Below are 20,914 nucleotides of genomic sequence, written 5' to 3' on the forward strand. Positions count from 1 at the left end.
GATATACGAAAAAAAAAGACAAAACGCTAAGCTAAGCTTGGATCTCACCAGTGACAACGTGTCGTGTTCTTAACAAACATGCAACACCGCCATCCAGCTCCTACTCTCTTTTAAATTCTATCCATGGCAATATCTCATTTATAAAATCCATATTCATTCAACAATTCACATTTTATCCTTAGAATCTTTCTCTGTCTCTTAATTTTGGTCCATCAGAATGGATTTGATTAATCAGAGCTTAAACCTAATGGCACCCATGTTCAGTTTCTTCTGTTTCTGTTTTCTTGTGCCTCCAATCTACTTCTACAAGTGCTTTCTCTCTGTTTTAAGCTTCTTTACCAGTGAAAACGTCGCCGGCAAAGTTGTGCTCATCACTGGAGCTTCCTCCGGCATTGGCGAGGTATAATCTTGTTCATTAATCCAAAAACAATTAAGGTAATCATATTTTTAATTTGAGTTATTGATGATCAAAATATATTTTTTGGGCAGCATTTGGCGTATGAATATGGAAGCAGGGGAGCATTTTTAGCAATAGTGGCTCGAAGAGAGAAACAACTAGAAGAAGTAGCAGAGACAGCTCGCGAAATCGGTTCGCCTGGTGTTATTACTATTCGTGGAGACGTTTCCAAAGTTGAAGATTGTAAGAGAATGGTCGATGAAACGGTTAACTATTTTGGTAGATGTAAGTGAAAATTTTAATTATCTTGCCTTGTACTACACGTTAGTTACTCTTGCTTAGTTACTTGTATATGAAGATATCAATAACTTGATATGTATGAATGGTGCAGTGGACCATCTTGTTAATAATGCTGGTGTGACACAAGTTTGTTGTCTAGAAGAGGCAGATGATATTACTGATTTTCGGACCGTCATGGTAAATCATCAATTTTCCCAATCTTATTCAATTTTGATGGATGCAAATTGTAAAATGAGGTAACTAAGTGATTATTCTAATGAACAATAATGGTGTCTGCTTATACTTTTTAGGACACAAACTTCTGGGGATCGGTATATTCAACTCGATTTGCAGTTGAACATCTGAGAGCAAACAATGGCAAGATTGTGGTTCTTTCTTCGTCTGGAGCATGGCTGCCGACGCCGAGAATGAGCATCTACAATGCAAGTAAAGCTGCATTGTTGAGTGTGTTTGAGACGTTGAGAACAGAATTCGGTTCGGACATTCCGATAACAATCGCCACACCTGGGTTCGTGGAGTCGGAGATGACCCAAGGCAAATTTGTGAGGAAGGAAGGGGAAACTGTTTTTGACCCGGAGTTGAGAGATGTATGTAACAATGTACTTGCATAATAAACCTAGTCCTCCGATGAAAGCATAGTCCTCAGAACTAGGGCCGAAGCATACTAATTACATAGTAATTTTTCTTAAATGAATATTAATTACTTAATATATACTAACTACATGTTCATATGTGTAGGTTCAACTGGGAGCATTGCCAGTGGCCTCAGTAAGGAATTGTGCCAAGGCGATAGTGAATGGAGCTTGCCGAGGAGATAAATACGTGACAGTTCCAGGTTGGTTCAAGATGAGCTATTACTGGAAAGTGTTTTGCCCAGACGTGCTTGATTGGACTCTCAGGTTCCTCTACTGCACTAGACCAGGTGAGCCTGCATACCAGGCTCCTTCCAAGAAGATTCTCGATTTCACAGGAGCCAAACACATTTTCTACCCTGATACGCTCCACAACACTCAAATCAAGTCGGAGTGAATCACTTTACTGCTACTGGAGTAGTTTTGTATTTTGTTCTGTGATGATAGGATTAGCTCACTGGTCAACAAATAAACTTACGTTGTATTTAATCTACAAACTTACACCAGATGAATACGAACTTATGTAAGTAACATAAATCATAGATTGCGGAGAAGTTGAACTTTACATCCCTGTCATTAGGAATCTAATTCAATCATAATCTATAAATAAACCTAACTAATTCTGACATTCAAACATCCTAACAGGATCTTTTTGGTCCTGAATCTGAAAAGCTTTCCGAGTGAAAAACGTTTCATAACCTAGGACGAGTGGTTCCATTATGGACTTTTCTACTCCATTCGAAAATTGAGCAACTTAAAGCAAGCTTCTCAAGGGGATAAATCAATGGCCTCAATAGGAGCTCGTACTGGTGCTTGTGCCGGAGCTAAGGACTTCTTACATCTTCTAAGAAGTGACCTTGCATCATAAGCGGTACATCCTTGACTCATCTCGTGGGCGACAGGAAGATGAGAACTCTCATTTATCTGTACAAGCATTGTGCCCTGAAACGAAAACATGATATGCTATTAAAGGATAGGCAGATCCACAATTATTCCAAAGATATCACACAAAAAGACCATTAATAAGCAGATGAGACTATATGACCTCGAAATTGGCTAAAAATTTCTGGAATTGTTTCAGAGTGTGTTTCATATCACTGCATATTTTCTTGTCTGAAGAACTAAGAGCAGCAGTTACTTCTCCCGGAGAATAACCTATTCCTCTCTGCACAACCTGAATATAGCACAGATGATGTCAATAACAAGAAACTTCAAAGGTCATAAAATCAAAAAGTGAAAGTCAGAGCTGAACTCACATTATGATCAATGAGGATCTCAGAAATGAGACTGCCATCATCAACATAAACGTGTAGTTCATATGTTGTCCTCTGCTTGTATTGGAATCCTTTAACACCAGTCAAAAAGCACTAGAAGATATTGGTTCACATATCAGACATAGATATTAAGAAGGGGGTTCAAGTTTTATTATTAATTTTATACACATCAAATTGACAAAAGAAAATCGAAATCATGCATACCTTAATTTTTCCCTGAACAGAGGGTGCTCTCCCATTCATTGCAGCCCACTTGGAAGATAAACGAGCCATGTACGTGAATGGGGTGTCAGTGAATCCAGACAGCATGTGGGGGTTCTCAAACTCAGTTGCCATATGAATATCCTCCGGAGCTATTTCAGCATTTCGATTCAAGTCATTAGCAGCATCTTGTCTGCGGACAGGAGCAGTATCAACATGCATGGTAGTGTCGGAATTTATATGAGAAGTAACATTATTCCTGCTGACAGGAACTGTATCAACATGCATTTCAGAATCAGAGTTCATGTTATGAGTAACATCAGTCCTGCTCTCCGGACCAGAATTAGTATGCATTTCCTCGACATCTGGAAAAATAGTAGATGATTGATTGGACATGGAAGTTTGTACACGAATGGGAACAGATACAGTTTCCGTAATTCTTTGGCATCTTATTGTGCAAGATCCAACCGAAGTAGCAGCTGCAGTACACAATAAAGACGACAGAATAAGTTTGAGGCTTGAATTAGGACTGCTCCCTCATAAATTCATAGTGCATTTTTGTATACCACAATGCACATAGTACACAGTTTGATTGAGATTTCCAATTTATCTACAGTTTCATGAAGCTCATTATATAACACAGCTCCAGTATGGAATTCTAAAAGTTTATATAGCCAACCCATATCTGACAACCCTCAACTTCCAAACTCAAATCAACCATAACTATTGGTGTCTTAGAAGTATTCCTAACGATCATTTTCAGAAAAGAAAACACCGAAAGAAAAAGAGCAAGAAGAAACAATTGACAACGATAGAAACTTGCTAGGGTAAGGGAAACAAACCAACCTCGTTGACTCGCTTGCAAAGGAGTTGCAAAATGAGCAGAAACATTAGGCTGCTCTTGAGTATCGCCGACATTTGATGGCCATGCAGCGTGAGTGGCTCGAGTTGATAAAGGAGTTGCAGCTCCTTCTCTTGTTCTGCATCGAGGACAGAGAACTGAACATGAGTTTACGTTAGATTATGGATTCCACAAATCAGTGTTGACCAAAGACCTTTAGAGGACCATAAATCAATTTATTGTGCAGACCAACTGTCGGAGACAAGACAAGATCTGAATTTAACCAATTCAAGGATGGTAACAGCCAGTAATTCAAAACAACATTCTTGAAAAACAGATTTTTCCTACCTGCCATTCTCACTCATGACTCATGCAACATGAACATCAGAATTTCAGAAAAATAAAATAAAAAATACTAGACATCCTGGTCACTTAGCAACTACCTTTTCCCCCTTGGTGGCTTATTAACTTCAGTCACGAGACGCTCACGAGCTGCTTCTAGCTCTTCAACCATCCCTCCTAAAACTGTGAAAGCTTCAGGCACCAGCATTAGAAGACCACGCCGGACATGTACGTTACAAATAGCAACCTACAACTAACAGAGACTAAGAAAAACGTCCCAGAATAATAGTCTTACAGTAACAAAAAGAAGATGAAAATGAAAAACCTTCAACCCAGCAGGGGAGAAAACTTTGAGATCATTAATGGGCTTGTATTCCATGGCAAAAACACGCTGGACACCATCTGTCATGGACAACTTGAGACACCTCTTAATTCCGGGCGGTGTCTCCTGGTATCTGCCCCTCAGAGGACAGCTGATATTAACTATCTCATCTACCTACAAATTGAAAATTTACATCAGGCATGCCAAAAATAGTTCATATGAAAACACTCTCCTACTCACTAGCACAAACACATTTCATATGAAAAAATATATATATATTATCTAAAACCAAATACACTATGCGCACCTGCAAGACAAAGGGTCCCTTTAAATCGACCATGTTTAAAGTATGCACATTTTCAGGCAACACCCCGCCACCAGACCGATTCATGTCGGAGAACAAAAACTGCTCAAAACAGAGCTTTGCTTTTGTATTCAAATCAAAAATTGCGAAGCCCTGACCAGAACCTTCAAGTCCGCGAACGCAAGCATCCAACCACTCATTTTTAAGCCTCAATCCCATTCCCGCCAGAAGATCCCCAATTGGAGAGCCAGTGCTCATGCTAGAATACACTGGAGGAGCAGAAGTGGTGGGATTGGGCGGCGGCGGCGGCGGCGGTGAAGAAGTAGGAGATGGAGTTGACAGGTTGTCTGAGACGTCGACAAAGTCGTCGTCGGAGATGATTGTAACGGGTTCCTGATTAGCGGGTGCGGGTGGTGGGTTAGGAGGGTTTTGGATCTGGACTTCATCGTCGGCTTCTTCGTCATCAGAAACGCATGTCAATCGAAGACGTCTTCTTGGCATTGTAAAGTGTAGATCGTCCAAATAGTTGAATTAAATTGTTTTTTATCCCAATTGGGAGTTCTTTTTTGCAGAGGGTTTATTGATTTTCCCTCCATTTTTAAGTTTCGTGGAAAGAGCTGAGGATGGAAATAACTAGAATTTGGGCTCTCAGGCCCATTTGACTACATGCTTATTACGGATTGGGCCGACTATATGTACCTCCCTCACCCGAGTCTCACAATAAATTTTTTTCTTTCTTTTTATTTATTTTATTTTATTAAACTTGAAGTAATAGTTAAAACTTAAAATCAAGTTACTATGAAGAATGGATGAAAGTGTGAAACGTAAAATGGTAGAAATGTAGAACCAACGAAAGTTCTCATTATTGGACTAAAAAATAATATTATAGAAATCTTGAGACTGAAATGAAAAAATTTTAGACCGTATAGCGCTTCGTCAATACATTCTAATTAGACTAAATAATAAATTTAATTTTTTATCATATACCAAAAATGAGAACGGGAACGACAAAGTTCTTGCTGATCCTACGTGTCGAAATTAAATGCTGTCGGCACTTATCCATCCGCTCTAAGAGATAGGAGCTTCCGTCCGCTCTAAGAGATAGGAGCTAGAGCGGTTGCCAATTTTAAAACGTAAGAGCGATCGGTTCTAATTAAGTTTTAAAACAGGCTTTTAACTACCTTAACAAATGGATTATATACGATTTTTTTCATTAATAAATGGTTGCATTTGAATTCAATATTTACAATAATCATATCACCTTATTAGTGAGTAAGTGATCTCTAATTAACTTCTCTTGTAATTTAGCTTAGCTAACATGTCAACTTTGCTCACCAGAATTGACTTCAACAATCTCTATTCTCTAATGCTCTATCAAACTAAATAGCATAAATTTCAATGACGTAGAGTCGTAATATTTGGAGTAGTTAGGTAAAATAATGCCTTGGTCAATAAATATATGATATCGTCTTTATTACGGAGTATTTAATTAACATGCATACAATAAAATTAAACCATTACCAAACCCTGCACTTATAGCAGTTGATATATCGTTCACCCAAAAATTTAAAAAGTTTGGTGTATTTTTAATTACATTGAGAATAACCTACGTGGATAAATTAGAATGTCTCGTTTTTTTTCCTTTTGTAGTTGGGGAAAGTTTTTCTGATGAACTGCATGCGAATATTTGCTTGCAATTAGCTGGTATATTAATTATCGGCAGATCAATTATCGGTTGCGTGGTCATTATATTAAATCTCATAAAGTGACCAAATCTCATAAAAACTAGTACTATTAGGGATAGCCAGTTTAGTTATTTTTTGGCAAAAATAACCGTTTGGTTTATGTTTGAAGCGTTTTTGAATTGTTTCGTCCCTTTAAATATAAAGTTTATTTTTTATCTTAATGTTTATGTTTTTTTAAATTCTTTAGTCCTTCGATCCTAACGGACGTTAATTTTGGCCGAGTTGGCACTTACAGTCAATCATAGAGTGGCACGAGTCACTTACGTGTAAAAAAATTCCACATAGACTTTGTTATTCTAAACCTGATTATAATCGGACCGAATCGAAATTGAACCAAAACTTAAACCAAATCAAACTTAAAAAAAATGAATAAATAATTTTTTATCTATCGTCTCTCCTTCATTCCGAAACACGTTGAAGGAGACGAGAGGGAAAGAAACTCGATAAACATATTATATTTTTAGAAATCGTCAGATCAATCTTCATATACGATATTTATCGGAAAGTACACCGCTAAAAAAAGTAACTTTCTAATAAATAGTTGTCGGGATGGACTTGTTCACCAAAAACCAATATATGAATCAGAAATTCATTTTCTAAAACCAATGTACTATGTGCAGTTCCAAAGTTTTCAGTTGCAATATTTTTTTTGAATTACATTCAGTTGCAATATTGATTTACTTATATTTCGTCACTTTTATCCAAACTGTAGGATAATATACTCCATCCATCCTAAAAAATGCACTATGTTTTTTTATGTCATTTTAAATTATTTTGATAATCTTTTTTTTTGAAGTTATTATTTTGATAATCTTGAGGAGAAATTATGCTGAGATGGAAATCGCCGAAATTGATTGAATAGCGAATTGCATTCCACGTCATCTGATGAATCATATCACGTGGGGATTTAAATTCCCCGCGCGGGACACAAAAAACGAGGAGAAAATACACATACTCCAATATTTTATCCAGCCAGCAGTCTACTCGAGATAATAATAAATTAATAACAATTAAAAAGGAATTATTGCAACTAACGCCTTTTAACTGTTTACTTGGGACCAACGGAAAGTGTCCACGTCATCTCCACCGCCAATTACGTTGGAACTTCCTTTAACCGCCTATCTCTCTCATCCATCTTCTATAACCCTCCACAACAATGCGATTTATAAAAATGGCCAAATACTCATTCTTCAGCTACAAGTTTTCTTTTTCTTTCTCTTTATAGCTTTTTTTTTTTGGCTGATAGCTTCAAATCGATAGTAATGGATATTGATGTTGTTGATGAATACACGAAGCTTGTTAGGAGAATGAACCCTCCTAGGTAATTAAGTAAAATTTCTAATTTTGGGGTTCTTAATTTTAATTTCTATATCCCAAATAATTTTTTTCCTGATTCGTTTGTTGCAGAGTTGTGATTGACAATGATGCTTGTGAGCATGCAACTCTGATAAAGGTAACTTAAGGCGCAAAATATATGATTATTATCAAGTGTTGTGCATTTCCATTGAATCTAAATTGGGTAGTTTTAGCTAGGTTGACAGTATCAATAGGCATGGTATTCTGCTAGAAGTTGTTCAATTCTTGACAGATCTTGACCTTGTTATATCAAAGGCTTACATATCTTCTGATGGAGAGTGGTTTATGGATGGTATGTATATATAAAATTTATGATCATACTCTGTTTGTGAAAAGTACTCTCTGCCTATTTTTGTTTTTCTGAATTCTGTTTTTAGTGTTTCATGTGATTGACAATGGAGGGAATAAGATTCAAGATGAAGATACACTTAATTACATACAGAAGGTAATTCCCAATATCACACTATTAGTTTATAAACTAGAGCTAGCTATATCTGAATTATCTTTTACAAACTTCTTTTGCAGAGTGTTGAAGCCAAAGCATGTTTCCAAAGTTCAATTAGAAAGTCTTGTGATAAACAGTATACGTTAATAGAGCTAACTGGCTCAGACAGGCCTGGATTGCTATCAGAAATATGTGCAGTTCTCTCGGACCTCGGCTACAACGTGGTAGATGCGGAGATATGGACTCACAACGGAAGAGCTGCAGCTATTTTTCATGTTAATAGAATTGAAGAACCCAGTCAGCTGTATATGGTTAAAGAACTCCTATACAATGTCCTCAAAGGAAGTTTTGATTTCAGGATCCCACGAATAACAATTTCATCAGTTGGGGTTATACATAGAGGCCGAAGATTGCACCAGATGTTCTATGATGACAGAGACTTTGAAAAACCAGAGGTCTTAAACTATAGTACCTCTAGTCCTCACGTGACCATCTTGGATTGTTGTGATAGGGATTACACGGTTGTCACCATCAGGTCTGAAGATCGGCCTAAGTTGTTTTTCGATATCCTCTGCACTCTAACTGATATGGAGTATTTAGTTTTCCATGGAACGGTCATCTCTGGACGAATGGAAGCTTACCAGGTATGAACAAACTTAAACAGTGTTAAACCCAAAAATGTAAAGTAACCATTTTTCGTCACTAATGATTTGGCGATTTAGCAGGAATACTATATCAGACACGTGGATGGACTCCCAATTAGCTCAGAAGCAGAACAGCAACGTGTTATAGATTGTCTAGAAGCGGCAATTCAACGAAGGGCCACAGAGGTATATATAGCCATACACTACCTTGTTGAACAAGGTTTTTCCAGGTTTAGAATGAAGAAGTAATATTGCCTAAATGTTGCAGGGCCTGGAACTTGATCTGTGCACAGATGACCGGTTTGGATTGCTCGCTGATATTACCAGGATATTTCGTGAGAATGGTTTGTGGGTCAGAAGAGCGGAAATTTCTACTATGAATGGGAAAGTGAAAGATAGTTTCCTAGTGACAGACGTGTCAGGTGACCTTGTAGACACCAAAATTGTGGATTCTATTCGGAGACAAGTAGGGCAAACTACACTACAAGTAAAAGGCAGCTTGAATCTCCCTCCTAAGCTTATCCCAGAGACCTCAGGAAGTTTCCTTTTCAGAAAACTTTTCAAAGGAGGAAGTTTCCAAAACTTCAAGCTAGTCAAATCCTACTCAATAGTCGATTTGCAAAAGTCCCTCTCAACGAAAGTGATGGAAATTTGATATGATATATTATTAAGCAAGTCCTAGAAGTAGCATATGATTAAAATTTATGAAGCCAGCAGTTAAATAGTTAGCTTTGTACATAAAGTTGGTATTTGCAGTCTGCAATTGATTGAGTGTAGAGAATGAGAAAGTTGTACAGAATTGGTTAATAAACAGAATAGGAAATGTAAGTTTTATAAGATGAAAAATGCTCTGTTGCAGTTTACACTAAGAGTAGTCCTAATATCTCACCCTTGTGTTATGACAATTTCCAAAAAAGAACTTGAACATTTGTTTGAGACCATGACCTTACATTGTTTTGACAAGTAGAAAAGGCCACAAATTGCAATGGGCAAAACAAAGATAATAATTAAAAGGACTTCGTAACAACATGAGTTTATACTAGCCCTTATACAATACAACAGATTAATAGGGCAATCACATAGGCACATACAAGAATTAGAATTCTGAAGTTCCTACCTTAATCTGATCTAATTGGCGCGTGTTTAAATTGTGAGGTACAAGTACAACCACTTGATTAGTTGAAGCCACTGGTTTCAGATTTGACAATTGTATGATCCTTTGATTTGGATATGCCGGCAGAGAAAGCCTTTTGTAAGACATCTATCCGCTCTGCTACAAGCCTCTCTTTAACCTTGTCTATTTCAAGGCTATCCTTCTCCATCATAAGCTCCAGATCATCAATATGCTTCATTTTGCAATCCAACTTCTTCATCTGAACAAGCATTCATTCGAAGAAGAGGAAAATTAGAAATAAGTTTTACAACTTGAAAGTACGAAAAAGGAAACATGAAGATCGTGAAGCCTTGACAGACAGACCTGGGCATCGATTATGGTTGCAACTAAAAGTTCAATCTCTCTTTCTTCCTTGGCAGCCAACAATCTAGCATGAGCAGCTGCTGATCCAAAAGCTGTTCCAATTGCAGCTCTCATTCGTAAAGTCAGAGGTATGCCATTCCTCCCTTCGACAATCTCATCACTTTCTGCAATCCAAGAAAGAATAACCAGATGGATATAACATGAAATCTCCAGGATGGAACCATTAAACAATAAACAGAAGCACAAAAGCATTCATGTGGCAACAAATACCTGTTTGATTAGACCCTTTTTTCATATCTAAATCATCTTGCTCAATGACCCTGAAACATATATGAAAGTATAAGAAATTTTCTACAGAGAAGAAAGTTGGCAAGAATTCAACAGCTAAACAAATCCTAATGAATTACACACCTCTCTGATTCATGAGGCTGAGGAGCAGACTGCCTTCCGTTAGGTAAAACATCATCATCATCAGTATCAAATATTTCTCTTGGGCATGAACTTTCATCACAAAGAGCATTGACTGCAGCCTCAGCAGCAGCCGCTGCAATGTCTGGGCCGACCATAGTTGAGATACGGGCCACCTAATGCCAAAAGTAGCCATATTATTTAAGTGATCTTTAATCAACAGGATAAACATTCTTCCATTTTTCAAGTAATTAATGTGAGGAATAGTAAATACGAAAGTGGAAGACCATGAAATGACTCTTACTTGTTTCATCAGTATACTACTGTCATCGGAAAGGGGAGTAATGCATTGTCTTTTCGAAGGAGGTTCGTCGCTTCCATGTTCCGCACTCTGATTTGTCGGCTCATTTCTTTGATCCTCTGTTCTGACAGTCTCTTGATTCTCAGTTGAAGGTAAGTTATCTGTTTTCAAACTATTCACATCCAAACTGATGCCCATTGAATTACCGCCTCCATGTGCCGAACGCATTAAGAAGTCCCCAAAAGGCAGCTCAATAAGCTTCAATATACAGTCCAGTCTAGTCTTTGTTTGTACACTTTGAGCGACAAGATCCCAATTGTCTCCATGTTTCAACACAGATTCCAACAGGAGCAAAGTTTCAGCCTCGGTCCAAACAGATCCAGCACTACTATTGTTGCTTCCAGAGCTGCCTTTGAACATGAAATCGTCCACAGACCTCTTCTCCCCATAATTTCCATCTTTGAAGCATTTTGAGCACAGTATAAAATTACCCTGCCATTGTGATAATCAAATAAAAAACTAACAATCAGAAACGCTTAGACAACCAACCACAAGGACGTGCTTGCACAACCTACAAGTTTCCAATAGCAACTAAACTGGTTTGTTAAACTAAATTCAGGCACATGGTCACTACATAAACTAGTCGTGGATGCAAGGAATCAAGCAATCATTTAAGGAAAACGACAAACTAAAAATCACGAGGTAAACAGCCACAAGAAAGAAGGTTGCTGTGACTTCGCCAAGCAATTACTCAGATGCCATATAGAACACAGAACAACCTCTTTAATGACAAAAATGACAAATGAATAACTGCCAAAAGCAAATTTAATCAAAATATAGGCATTCAGCAACATTTTATTTTATCAAGCATATACCTTGGTATACTCATAGCAGCCTAAGTCACAACCTTCACCACAATTCCCACACTGCAACTGCTTCCCCAAATCTCCAAACACATCTGAATAGGAAGCTAAAGGCGGAAGCTTGATCCCATTATCTCCAATCCCATCGAAATTTTGGGAAGGCATCGATATTGGCTTAATTAAATTTGGCATTGCCACAACCCTCACTCCACTGGGTGGTCCTTGTTCGACGATAACTTTGCCCGCTTCCGGCTCCTGCGTCGCATCACCACCATCGTCGCCTTGCAAGAAATTGATGAGCCCCCACTTCTCGAGAAAGAGGAAGACCTTATGAAGCAAGCTGACATCGCCGACGAGGGATTTACGGACTTGGGTAAACGTAAGACGACGAGAAGGGTCTTCTCTGTACTTGTTGATGATGAAGTCTCTGTACTCTTTGTAGATTTTGGGAGTACGCGAAATCGAAGAGCTGTCGAAGAATTCTTTGAGAGAGAGTCTTTCGGTTTCATGAATGTCGTCCCAACAAAACCAACCTAGCACACAATTTCATTTTGTAATTATTATCAAGCCATGAAATTTAAGCTTAGGAGGATTAGAGGAAGAAGGACTGACTTACTGGAGTTAATGGGAATGGTATAGAGGTCGAGCTCTGGTTCATTCGGATTCGGGTCTTCCATCTCGGATCTCGTTACTTTTGCTTGCTCGAGTTCTTTTGCTTTAAACTCGAATGAATGAATCGTTATAATTGGGTCACGCCGAATGAATGTTTGGTTTGGTTTACTGGGCTTTTTTCTTTAGCAATGGATCGTTGAGTTTGCGCGAAGGATGTTGTTGTAAATAAATAAATAAAATTAACATGATGTTTGATTTTTTTTATAATCGAGTTGTCTCGTAGATTTGAATTTGATAAATATATTATAATACATAAATTTATAATCATGATCGAACAAGTATAATAAAGTCGAATAAATATAGAGCCACTAAGTTGATAGATCTATAATTCGCTTAAAGTACATACGGTCGATCGCCGACCGGTAATCACCACCACCACATGCGATAAACCAAATCTTGGATGGCACAAATGCCTGAAAATTATCGAAATTATCACATATCTCTGGCCACCATCGGCCACCACTGCATATACTGCAACTCATACCGAAAAAAGGAGATGCTATCCGAATAAAGCCCCTGCCCCCCAAATCGTACATAAAGACTCGAGAGAGCTTCAAAAGCCACTTGTTGCCACCGAAGACCACCCACTCATAAAAAATGAAGTCGACCCCGTTAGAAAAAATGAGGAAAAGTGAGAAAAGAAATACGAAGAGTGAAAACACATAACCAAAATGAGTAGATCTAAGTGAGAGCCATTCAAAATTGCGGAGAAAAAAAAGGAGAGCCTTACCGTCGTCGAAAAATATTCAAACGACGACGGGACTAGAATTTGTCGTGGCCTGTATTTTCTGCGAGAATATAAGTGGGGTTTGAAAAACGATGGAGTGAGGAGGTGGTGAGATTGCGGCAGACGACAAGAAAAATAAAGAAGAAATTTATTTTTTCAGATTTATTTTCTCTATCTAAATTAGAAAAATGCCAAAAGTTGCTCCACATTCGATTTTATTATGGAATATGGTTAGGCGTAGTTTGTTCTCGTTTCGATTGAGTCGTGGTATTTACTTATAAGTATTGACATTTTTGTTCTAATAAAAATAAAATTTACGAAGAGATTTAGAAATTAACTCGTAATGTCTAAAAAAATTTGTTGTTAACGATTATTGGCTCTTGTTTATTCAATCGATTCGATTTCTCTATAATTTTTACTTTGTAAAATTGATATTGGTTAACTGATATTGCCATTAGTTCTAAGTTTATAACAACTAATTAGAAAATACAAATTACCCATTTATATAAAAAAAGTTCAGAAAAAGATGAATTTTCCATTGATGAATCACTTCAAACCAAAATTTTCATCAATGAATTGAACCGCAATTATAAATTTATCTTAACATTATTCAATTGAATCCTCTAAAAAAAACATTATTCAACTGATTGGATTATCAAAAAAATAAAGAAAAATGGAAAAATTATTCGATATTCGATCTAAAGAGGGAAAAAATAAACTAAAAGGGAAAATAAAAACTTTTCAGATGTGGTTTGCCGGGAACATTGACTAAAATATTTTTGATGCCAAAATTTTTGAAACCCCCGCTTCTCCAAATTCTTCGTCCCCCAAAATTTTCATTTTCAATTTGATTTACCCCCCCAAACCTAACTCTCAAATTCAGATCATATTTCCCCCAATTCTCCTCTCTAATTTCTCACTCTCTCCCTCCCAAAAGTTTAATTATTCAATCGATCGATCTAAGCCCTAGATTAGGGTTTTAGCAAATCTCACTCTCGCACTCAGATTTGTCTTTTATTTCTGTGTAATTTATTTATTATCCATGGCGAGCGAAACCCTAGAGGAGAAGAAAGCGGACGCCCCTCCCCCTCCTCCGCTGCAAGAGAAAGAGGTTGAAGAAGCAGGTGGTAAGGAAGTTGAAGAGAAAGAGATGGAGAAGGAGAAAGAGACGACTGAACCTGAGCTCCCTCAGAAAGATGAAGTAGTAGAAGAAGAAAAAGAAGAAGATGATGCCAAAGAGAAAGATGGAGACGAAGCTGAAGAAAACGGAGAGGAGGAGACTGACTCCCAGAAGAAGAAGAAGAAGAAAAAGGCCGACGAATCAATTAGCAAAGATCTCGTTACACCTAGCACTGATAGACCAACGAGAGAGAGGAAGCTTGTTGAGAGGTACTCTGCTCCATCCACACCCAGGTCTTCTACTCCAAAACCAGTCTCTATTGGGAAGGTAATTTTTTTTTTGCAATATTTTAAGCCTTATCTAGCATTTGTTTGAGTTTGTTTTGAACTGGGTACTGAAATGTATCTTATTTGTTTTGATTGATTTCAGGGTCGTGGGACACAGCTTAGAGATATTCCTAATGGCATGCTCACTTTGACTTTCCCAATCATTTTGTGCTCACTTTGCCTATTGAAATCCTTAAGTTCCTTTGGTTTATTTCATAAACACTAAAGTAGATTCCTTGAATTTAATAGGGGATAACATAATGTCCTTCATTCGTTCAGCATGCTGTGTTCTCTTTTCAGTTTTATGTACCTTACATTTATTTTTAGAGAAGAATGGCCTAATTTTGATCTTTGTATCAGTGGCTTTCAAGTTATCCAAAAGAAAACCTGATGACAACCTGCAGATGCTCCATACTATACTTTTTGGAAAGAAAGCAAAGGTGGCTGTTTGTTTTCTTTCATTTCTTAAAGCCAATCTACATATTAAATTATATTTTTTTGTTAAGTTGTTCGATAAAGGCTTCACAGCATTTTGTGTATTGTTGCTGACATATGTGTTATATGTACAGGTTCACAGCTTGAAGAAAAACATAGGCCAGTTCTCAGGTTTTGTGTGGGTTGAGAATGAGGTACACTCTTGATTTGTATCTTTTGTTTTGATAGTGTTATGTATGAATGGATACTTTGTAAATATCCTCCCCAGAGAAAACAAACCACTCCTTGCTATTTCGATGCAAATTAATTTCTGCTTACCTATCTGTGTATTACTGGAAACTGTCTTGATTGAGGTACTTTTAATGTTGGCAACAGGAAAAGCAGAAATCCAAAATTAAAGAAAAGCTTGATAAATGTGTCAAAGATAAGCTGCTTGAGTTTTGCGATGTTCTCAATATTCCAGTAAACAAGACCAGTGTGAAAAAGGTGTATACATTACTAGACATTTCTTAGTCTTCCCCAAATCAATGTCCTATTTTATTATTGTTGTTTGCTGAAACTGTGATTTGTTTCAGGATGAACTCTCTGTTAAACTATTGGAGTTTTTGGAATCACCACACGCTACAACTGATGTTATGCTGGCTGAAAAGGAACAGGTTTGTGTTAATTGGTTTTTGCTGCAACTGATGCAGGCTTGTTGACATGGAACTCTGTAAACTTTTGGTTTCTTGTTTTACAGAAAGGTAAAAAGAGAAAGGTCACACCCACCAAAAAGAGTGGGGGAGAGGCATCAGATGCATCGGGCAAGGTCAGTCATGTTAACAGTTTCCCAATTTTTTGTTAGAATGAATATTTTTTTGTTGAACAACTTTTACTTGGCTTTTGATGATGGTTTAAACCAAATCATTACATATAATCTGTAGCTGTTTCTTCTATGAGTTCAATCATATGAAGTGACTAGTTTCATCCACTTGTTCGGTTTTTTGGTTTCTTTGCTTTTCCAACCAATGCACCCAATGGTTATTTGGAAAGTAAAGTTGATAGTTAAGCTGCTTATCTTGGTAAAAAATATCATCTTTCTATGTGCATAGTTTATACAATGCTCTGATTCATTCATGACGGATGTAGCGTAGTTGGTTAACTTTCTTCTTTAACATCCAATACAGTTTGCTTGTTTTATAGTTATTTTTTAAAATTTTAATTATGAACTATTTGTGATAGATTCTGTCACTATCCTTCACTTGATGACATATATCTAGCATGCCAGTTAGGTAGTGGCATGATTTGTGTTTATGGACTTCTTTTATGAGTTGTTTGCTATGTTTGTAATAGGTCCGGCATTGCTTTGCATCTACATGATAACTCTTTAGGTTTCCGCTTTTGTTCACTTTCTAGAAGTGATTTTCAATCTTTTGCATTCAGAATTAATTGTGTGATTGCATTGTGTTGATTGGTTCATCTCTATGTTAAAGCTATTCAATAGGTATAAAAGGGCATTGTTCAATCATGAAACTGTGCTGATGTATATCAAAGTGGTCTTGATTGCACTCATACTCGGTTGTGACTTGTTTAATTACTTTTGCTGTTTGCTTTATTATTTGAGTTTATATGACAATTAATACTGGCCATCTTTTGTTTTGTTGATGAATTTGACACATCTAGAACACTTTTGCTTCTCTTTTGATTAAATGATTCTCGTTCCAACTCTATCTTTTCTGATATACAGTTTTAACTCCATCATGTATTATTTCACTGTGTAGTTTCTCTTAATTGCTCAGATTTTTTTTTCCTGCTACATTCTGTAGAAGCGGAAGCAAACACCCAAGGCACAAGATCAAGAAAAGGATGCATCTAAGGAAGAAGAAGATGATGACAAAGCTGGTTCACCAGATGCTAAAGACGACATGGATGAAGACCATGATGCTGATGCAGCACTGAAGAAAGACAGTGATAATGAGGAGACGAAATCAGAGGAAGGAGAAGATGAAGCAAAGGAGAAGACATCTAGCAAAAAAGACGTAAAGGAGGTTTCTGGGTCCAAAAGCAAGGAAAAATCTGCAAGTGGTAAGAAGGGCTCTTCGGCAAAGGCTCCAGTGAAGTCTGCTAAAAATTCTACCAGTTCATCTTCAAAGAGGAAAACTACTGATGCTGAAGGTACCTCTAAATCAAAGACTTCTGCATCCAAAAAAACAAAGGTCAAGAAGGAGAATCCCAAGGAGAAAACTGTTCCCAGCAAAGACAAGACTTCAGAAAAGAAGCAATCAAGCAGGTCAACAGCTCCAAAGACTGAAGGTAGAATAAAATGTTGCAATTGTGGTCTTTTTTATGCTGTCAGTTTTTTTTTTTTTTTTTTTTATCTGATGATTTTGCTTTGTGACGTATATGGGTGCCACATCACAATTTCCATGGTGTCGAGAAATCATTTTGAATGGAGTATGTAAAACATCATGGAACTAAAGCTATGCATTACTCTTTGGGGTGAATTTTGAAAGGTCTCTTATCTAGTGCTAAGACTTGTTCATGAAGTTTGAGAATTTGTGGCTCTTTGTTGTAGGGAAAACTAAGAAGAAGGCCAAAGAACCCACCAGGGAAGAGTTGCATGCAGTAGTTGTTTCAATTCTAAAGGAAGTGGATTTTAATACTGTAAGTTGTAGCTGATAAGTATCCGATCTATTTAATCAATTGACTTCCATTTGTCTCGTAATTTTTTTACCCAATGTTGTTAACTTGTTGTCTGTTGCTTGATATGCAGGCTACTTTATCTGACATTCTCCGCCAGCTTGGTAATTCTTATCTTCCTACTTTACAAGTTTAGAGTGTTTCATTTATTTTGTTTCCCTCTTTCTTCTGATCAATATGTAATAAATTTGGTGTTTTAGGTACCCACTTTAGTGTGGATCTCATGACAAGGAAGGCAGAGGTGAAGGATATTATCACTGACGTGATAAATAACATGTCGGATGAGGAAGAGGAAGACAGTGAGGGAGCTGAAGATGACAATGAGGATGCAGGTAATGGAGACAAAGATGGGAATGATGATGCTTAGCCAGTTTTAGTTAGACAACATACCTCAACATGATATGATTTTTCGGGACATCCGAGGTGAGTGACAAACTTTTCAGCCACATTTCTATCTAGATTGATCTTTTTATCAGCAGATTGCATGAATACTAAACTTTTGATGCTGTTTGGATTTATTCCCTTTTCAGATGAAAGTATTTTGCTGGGTTGGCTCTGTACCATATGCGGTAGTGGCTCCTTCATCGGTTTAGTGGCTCCTTCATCGGTCAAGTAATTTACAGTACTGATCTGACTTTAAAGTTTCCTTTACTAGTTTCTCTTAGATTTGTCTTAATCAGGATGATCTTTTAGCTGTACTTATCAACACTTTGTTCAATATTTTTCAAGTCCGTCACTGGATTTTCCCTTGTTTGAATTGTAATGAGTTTTGGATTAGCTGGTAAAATTCATATAAACTTTTGTTTCTAAAATTTACCAATAATGTATGTTCTAGCTCGTAGTTGGATGTCCTTTCTTGAATCACTTGTTTTTGTGTTTTAACCCGTCATGTTTGGAAATCCTTTTTTAATCCAGCATAAACACCCCTCATGTTTGTATTTCAAATCCCAATAGTCTCTAATATTTTAATTCTTGCTATATCGTCCTTAGTGTTTTCTTTTCGCCACTTATCATTACTCCCGAAGTAGGAATGTCCAAACATACAAATTATAGGGATGTGAATTTTTCATCTTCCTATAATATTTGTTTTCAGAAGCTTTTTATATTTATAAACAAAACCCCCCGAATAAGCATATTTTGGAGAGATAATATTTGAAGTAGCCATTTTCTTCTTCTTTTTTTTTAGGGTCGAAGTAGCCATTTTCATAGCTCAGAAATTAGCTACTCTTCAACTTGATTCTCAGTTGAGCAAAACTAGTGCATTTCTCCAGGTGGTGTGTCTGATGCATCGTCTATGTAAAATGACAAAAGTGCCCCTCTTAACTTGTATCCGGTCCGCCCCTCGCTGTCTTGGTAAACGTCCTCGCTGTTTCACTCTTTGTATCTGTTTGGGAGGAAAAAATTTAGGTGCATTTTTTTAGGTATTTTATATGTTGTTTTTATATAAACTGATTTTTTTTTTTTTTTTTTAAGATAATAGTGAAAAGAATATAGTTAAATATATAATTATTTAATGTAAAGAATGTATATATGATAATTATAAAAATGCATGTAAATCAAGTCTTTTGAAAAGAAATAGATGAGGACAATTTGGTGTTTAGAGTTTTTAGTTAATCCTAGACGGATAAAAACCCTCATGTCACGAACTAAAAGAAATAGATGAGGACAATTTTGGTATTTAGAGTTTTTAGTTAATCCTAGACGGATAAAAACCCTCATGTCACGAACTAATTGAGGGAATAGTATATCCCAATGCACAGTTTTATCCTTCTCACTTTCTACTTTCCACCTCCTTGGGCATGGGCTTTGGCTGTTGTCCACAGCCGAGCTTCTCTGTTCGATCCCTGAAATTATATTTCTTTTAAAAGAGAAGACGCAACCAAAAATAATACTAGTCTACTACTAATTCTGTAATAATGCAAATACAGTATGAAGCAAAAAAAAAAAAAAACCTCCACTCGTGTACACGAAAAATACTTAAATGTATCTTTTCTTCAGATTTTATTTTTTGAAATTTTTTTGTTCAGATTATAGTTGAGCTTCTTCTTAAATTGCGCGTGGATTTTATTTTATTTATTATGTTGGTCCACTTGCTTATTTATTAGTCCAATTCGATACAACACTTCTTATAACACAAAATAACAGACGTAATCTTGTTCATTCAAATTAATGAAAAAAGAGAAAAGAGAGAGAAATAAGAAGGAAAGGAAATTTGGTCAACAGGCTGTGGAGCTGAAGAGACAGCTGTGATAGACAATGTTTGTGTGCAAAGAAAAGTAGACAAGCTGATGTTTTTTGCAGTCCCTTATATTCAGTTATGGTCTCCTTCTTCTTCTTCCCTTTCAAATAATTTGCAATACAATCCTCCAAGATTTAAAAAAAAAAAAAAACCAATTTAATGTTTGGCACAGTAAATAAATATGCAGATAAAGGGAAAAACTCCCTGCAAATGCTCTGTATCATATGTTTGTGGTGCATTTAATTTCTGAATTCCTAATTGTAGGCCTAAAAATGTATAGCGTAGATAGGGCTGCATTTTTTCATAACAAAAGAAAAAACAGCTGAATGTTATGTTGTATTTTTACCCCCTTACGTGAAAAACATATTCAAAAGGTATATCTGTCGTGTTCCTTCTTTCTTTATTGCTAATTCAAATTTGAACCCACAAAATATAAATATACACATTTCAAAAAAAAAAAAAAAAAATCAGTGAAGGGACTAGTTAACTAGAGATTAAATATTAGTAGCAGCATTGTTAATTAAAGCACACTACATCTACATACATGAATGAGAATTTAATTAAGTTAATTTTAGGGATATGAGATGACATATATAATGTTTATCAAATCCATCGACTTTAATTATTGCGGCAATATATTTATTTAAACAAAGTTGTGTTTTTTTCAAATAGACATTAGTGCATATTACCCAACCATTATGATCATGCAGCCATTATTTAGTGACGCGTAAGTTTGGGAATCGATCAAAAGTATATATAGGAGTATGCATTTTTTGTTTGGAATGGAAATATGGAATAAGATGATCAATACTCATAACATATTTATTTTTTGAGAATAATACAAGTACTAACCAAAACTTGAAA

The 20,914-nt window shown here is 36.5% G+C and overlaps 5 protein-coding genes across 5 annotated transcripts; 3 read left to right on the plus strand and 2 right to left on the minus strand.

Moving 5' to 3' along the window:
- The first annotated feature begins 217 nt into the window (after positions 1–217).
- Positions 218–1,726, plus strand: LOC139882243 (11-beta-hydroxysteroid dehydrogenase 1A-like). Its single transcript, XM_071866602.1, has 5 exons — positions 218–400; positions 490–682; positions 789–874; positions 988–1,284; positions 1,436–1,726. Exons 1-5 carry the CDS (start codon positions 218–220, stop codon positions 1,724–1,726), a joined length of 1,050 nt encoding a protein of 349 aa, XP_071722703.1.
- A 371-nt stretch (positions 1,727–2,097) lies between these two features.
- Positions 2,098–5,114, minus strand: LOC139882233 (recQ-mediated genome instability protein 1-like). Its single transcript, XM_071866593.1, has 8 exons — positions 4,617–5,114; positions 4,313–4,483; positions 4,089–4,234; positions 3,651–3,784; positions 2,808–3,283; positions 2,586–2,696; positions 2,375–2,503; positions 2,098–2,271 (listed from the first exon to the last, which is right to left on the minus strand). Exons 1-8 carry the CDS (start codon positions 5,112–5,114, stop codon positions 2,098–2,100), a joined length of 1,839 nt encoding a protein of 612 aa, XP_071722694.1.
- A 304-nt stretch (positions 5,115–5,418) lies between these two features.
- Positions 5,419–9,458, plus strand: LOC139882234 (ACT domain-containing protein ACR6-like). Its single transcript, XM_071866595.1, has 9 exons — positions 5,419–5,453; positions 7,221–7,247; positions 7,638–7,679; positions 7,766–7,811; positions 7,892–8,006; positions 8,092–8,159; positions 8,240–8,803; positions 8,885–8,989; positions 9,072–9,458. Exons 1-9 carry the CDS (start codon positions 5,419–5,421, stop codon positions 9,456–9,458), a joined length of 1,389 nt encoding a protein of 462 aa, XP_071722696.1.
- Positions 9,459–9,978: 520 nt separating this feature from the next.
- LOC139882231 (SWI/SNF complex subunit SWI3A) lies at positions 9,979–12,529 on the minus strand. The gene is made up of 6 exons (XM_071866591.1): positions 12,469–12,529; positions 11,865–12,385; positions 10,993–11,481; positions 10,692–10,864; positions 10,281–10,419; positions 9,979–10,176 (listed from the first exon to the last, which is right to left on the minus strand). Exons 1-6 carry the CDS (start codon positions 12,527–12,529, stop codon positions 9,979–9,981), a joined length of 1,581 nt encoding a protein of 526 aa, XP_071722692.1.
- Positions 12,530–14,293: 1,764 nt separating this feature from the next.
- LOC139882235 (DEK domain-containing chromatin-associated protein 1-like) lies at positions 14,294–18,178 on the plus strand. The gene is made up of 11 exons (XM_071866596.1): positions 14,294–14,698; positions 14,801–14,834; positions 15,058–15,137; positions 15,267–15,326; positions 15,508–15,618; positions 15,708–15,788; positions 15,872–15,940; positions 16,941–17,448; positions 17,687–17,775; positions 17,885–17,915; positions 18,012–18,178. The coding sequence occupies exons 1-11, from the start codon at positions 14,294–14,296 to the stop codon at positions 18,176–18,178; spliced, it is 1,635 nt and encodes a 544-aa protein (XP_071722697.1).
- The last annotated feature ends 2,736 nt before the right edge of the window (positions 18,179–20,914 follow it).

Source organism: Rutidosis leptorrhynchoides, unplaced genomic scaffold (genome assembly GCF_046630445.1).
Source record: "Rutidosis leptorrhynchoides isolate AG116_Rl617_1_P2 unplaced genomic scaffold, CSIRO_AGI_Rlap_v1 contig247, whole genome shotgun sequence".
NCBI lineage: Eukaryota > Viridiplantae > Streptophyta > Magnoliopsida > Asterales > Asteraceae > Rutidosis > Rutidosis leptorrhynchoides.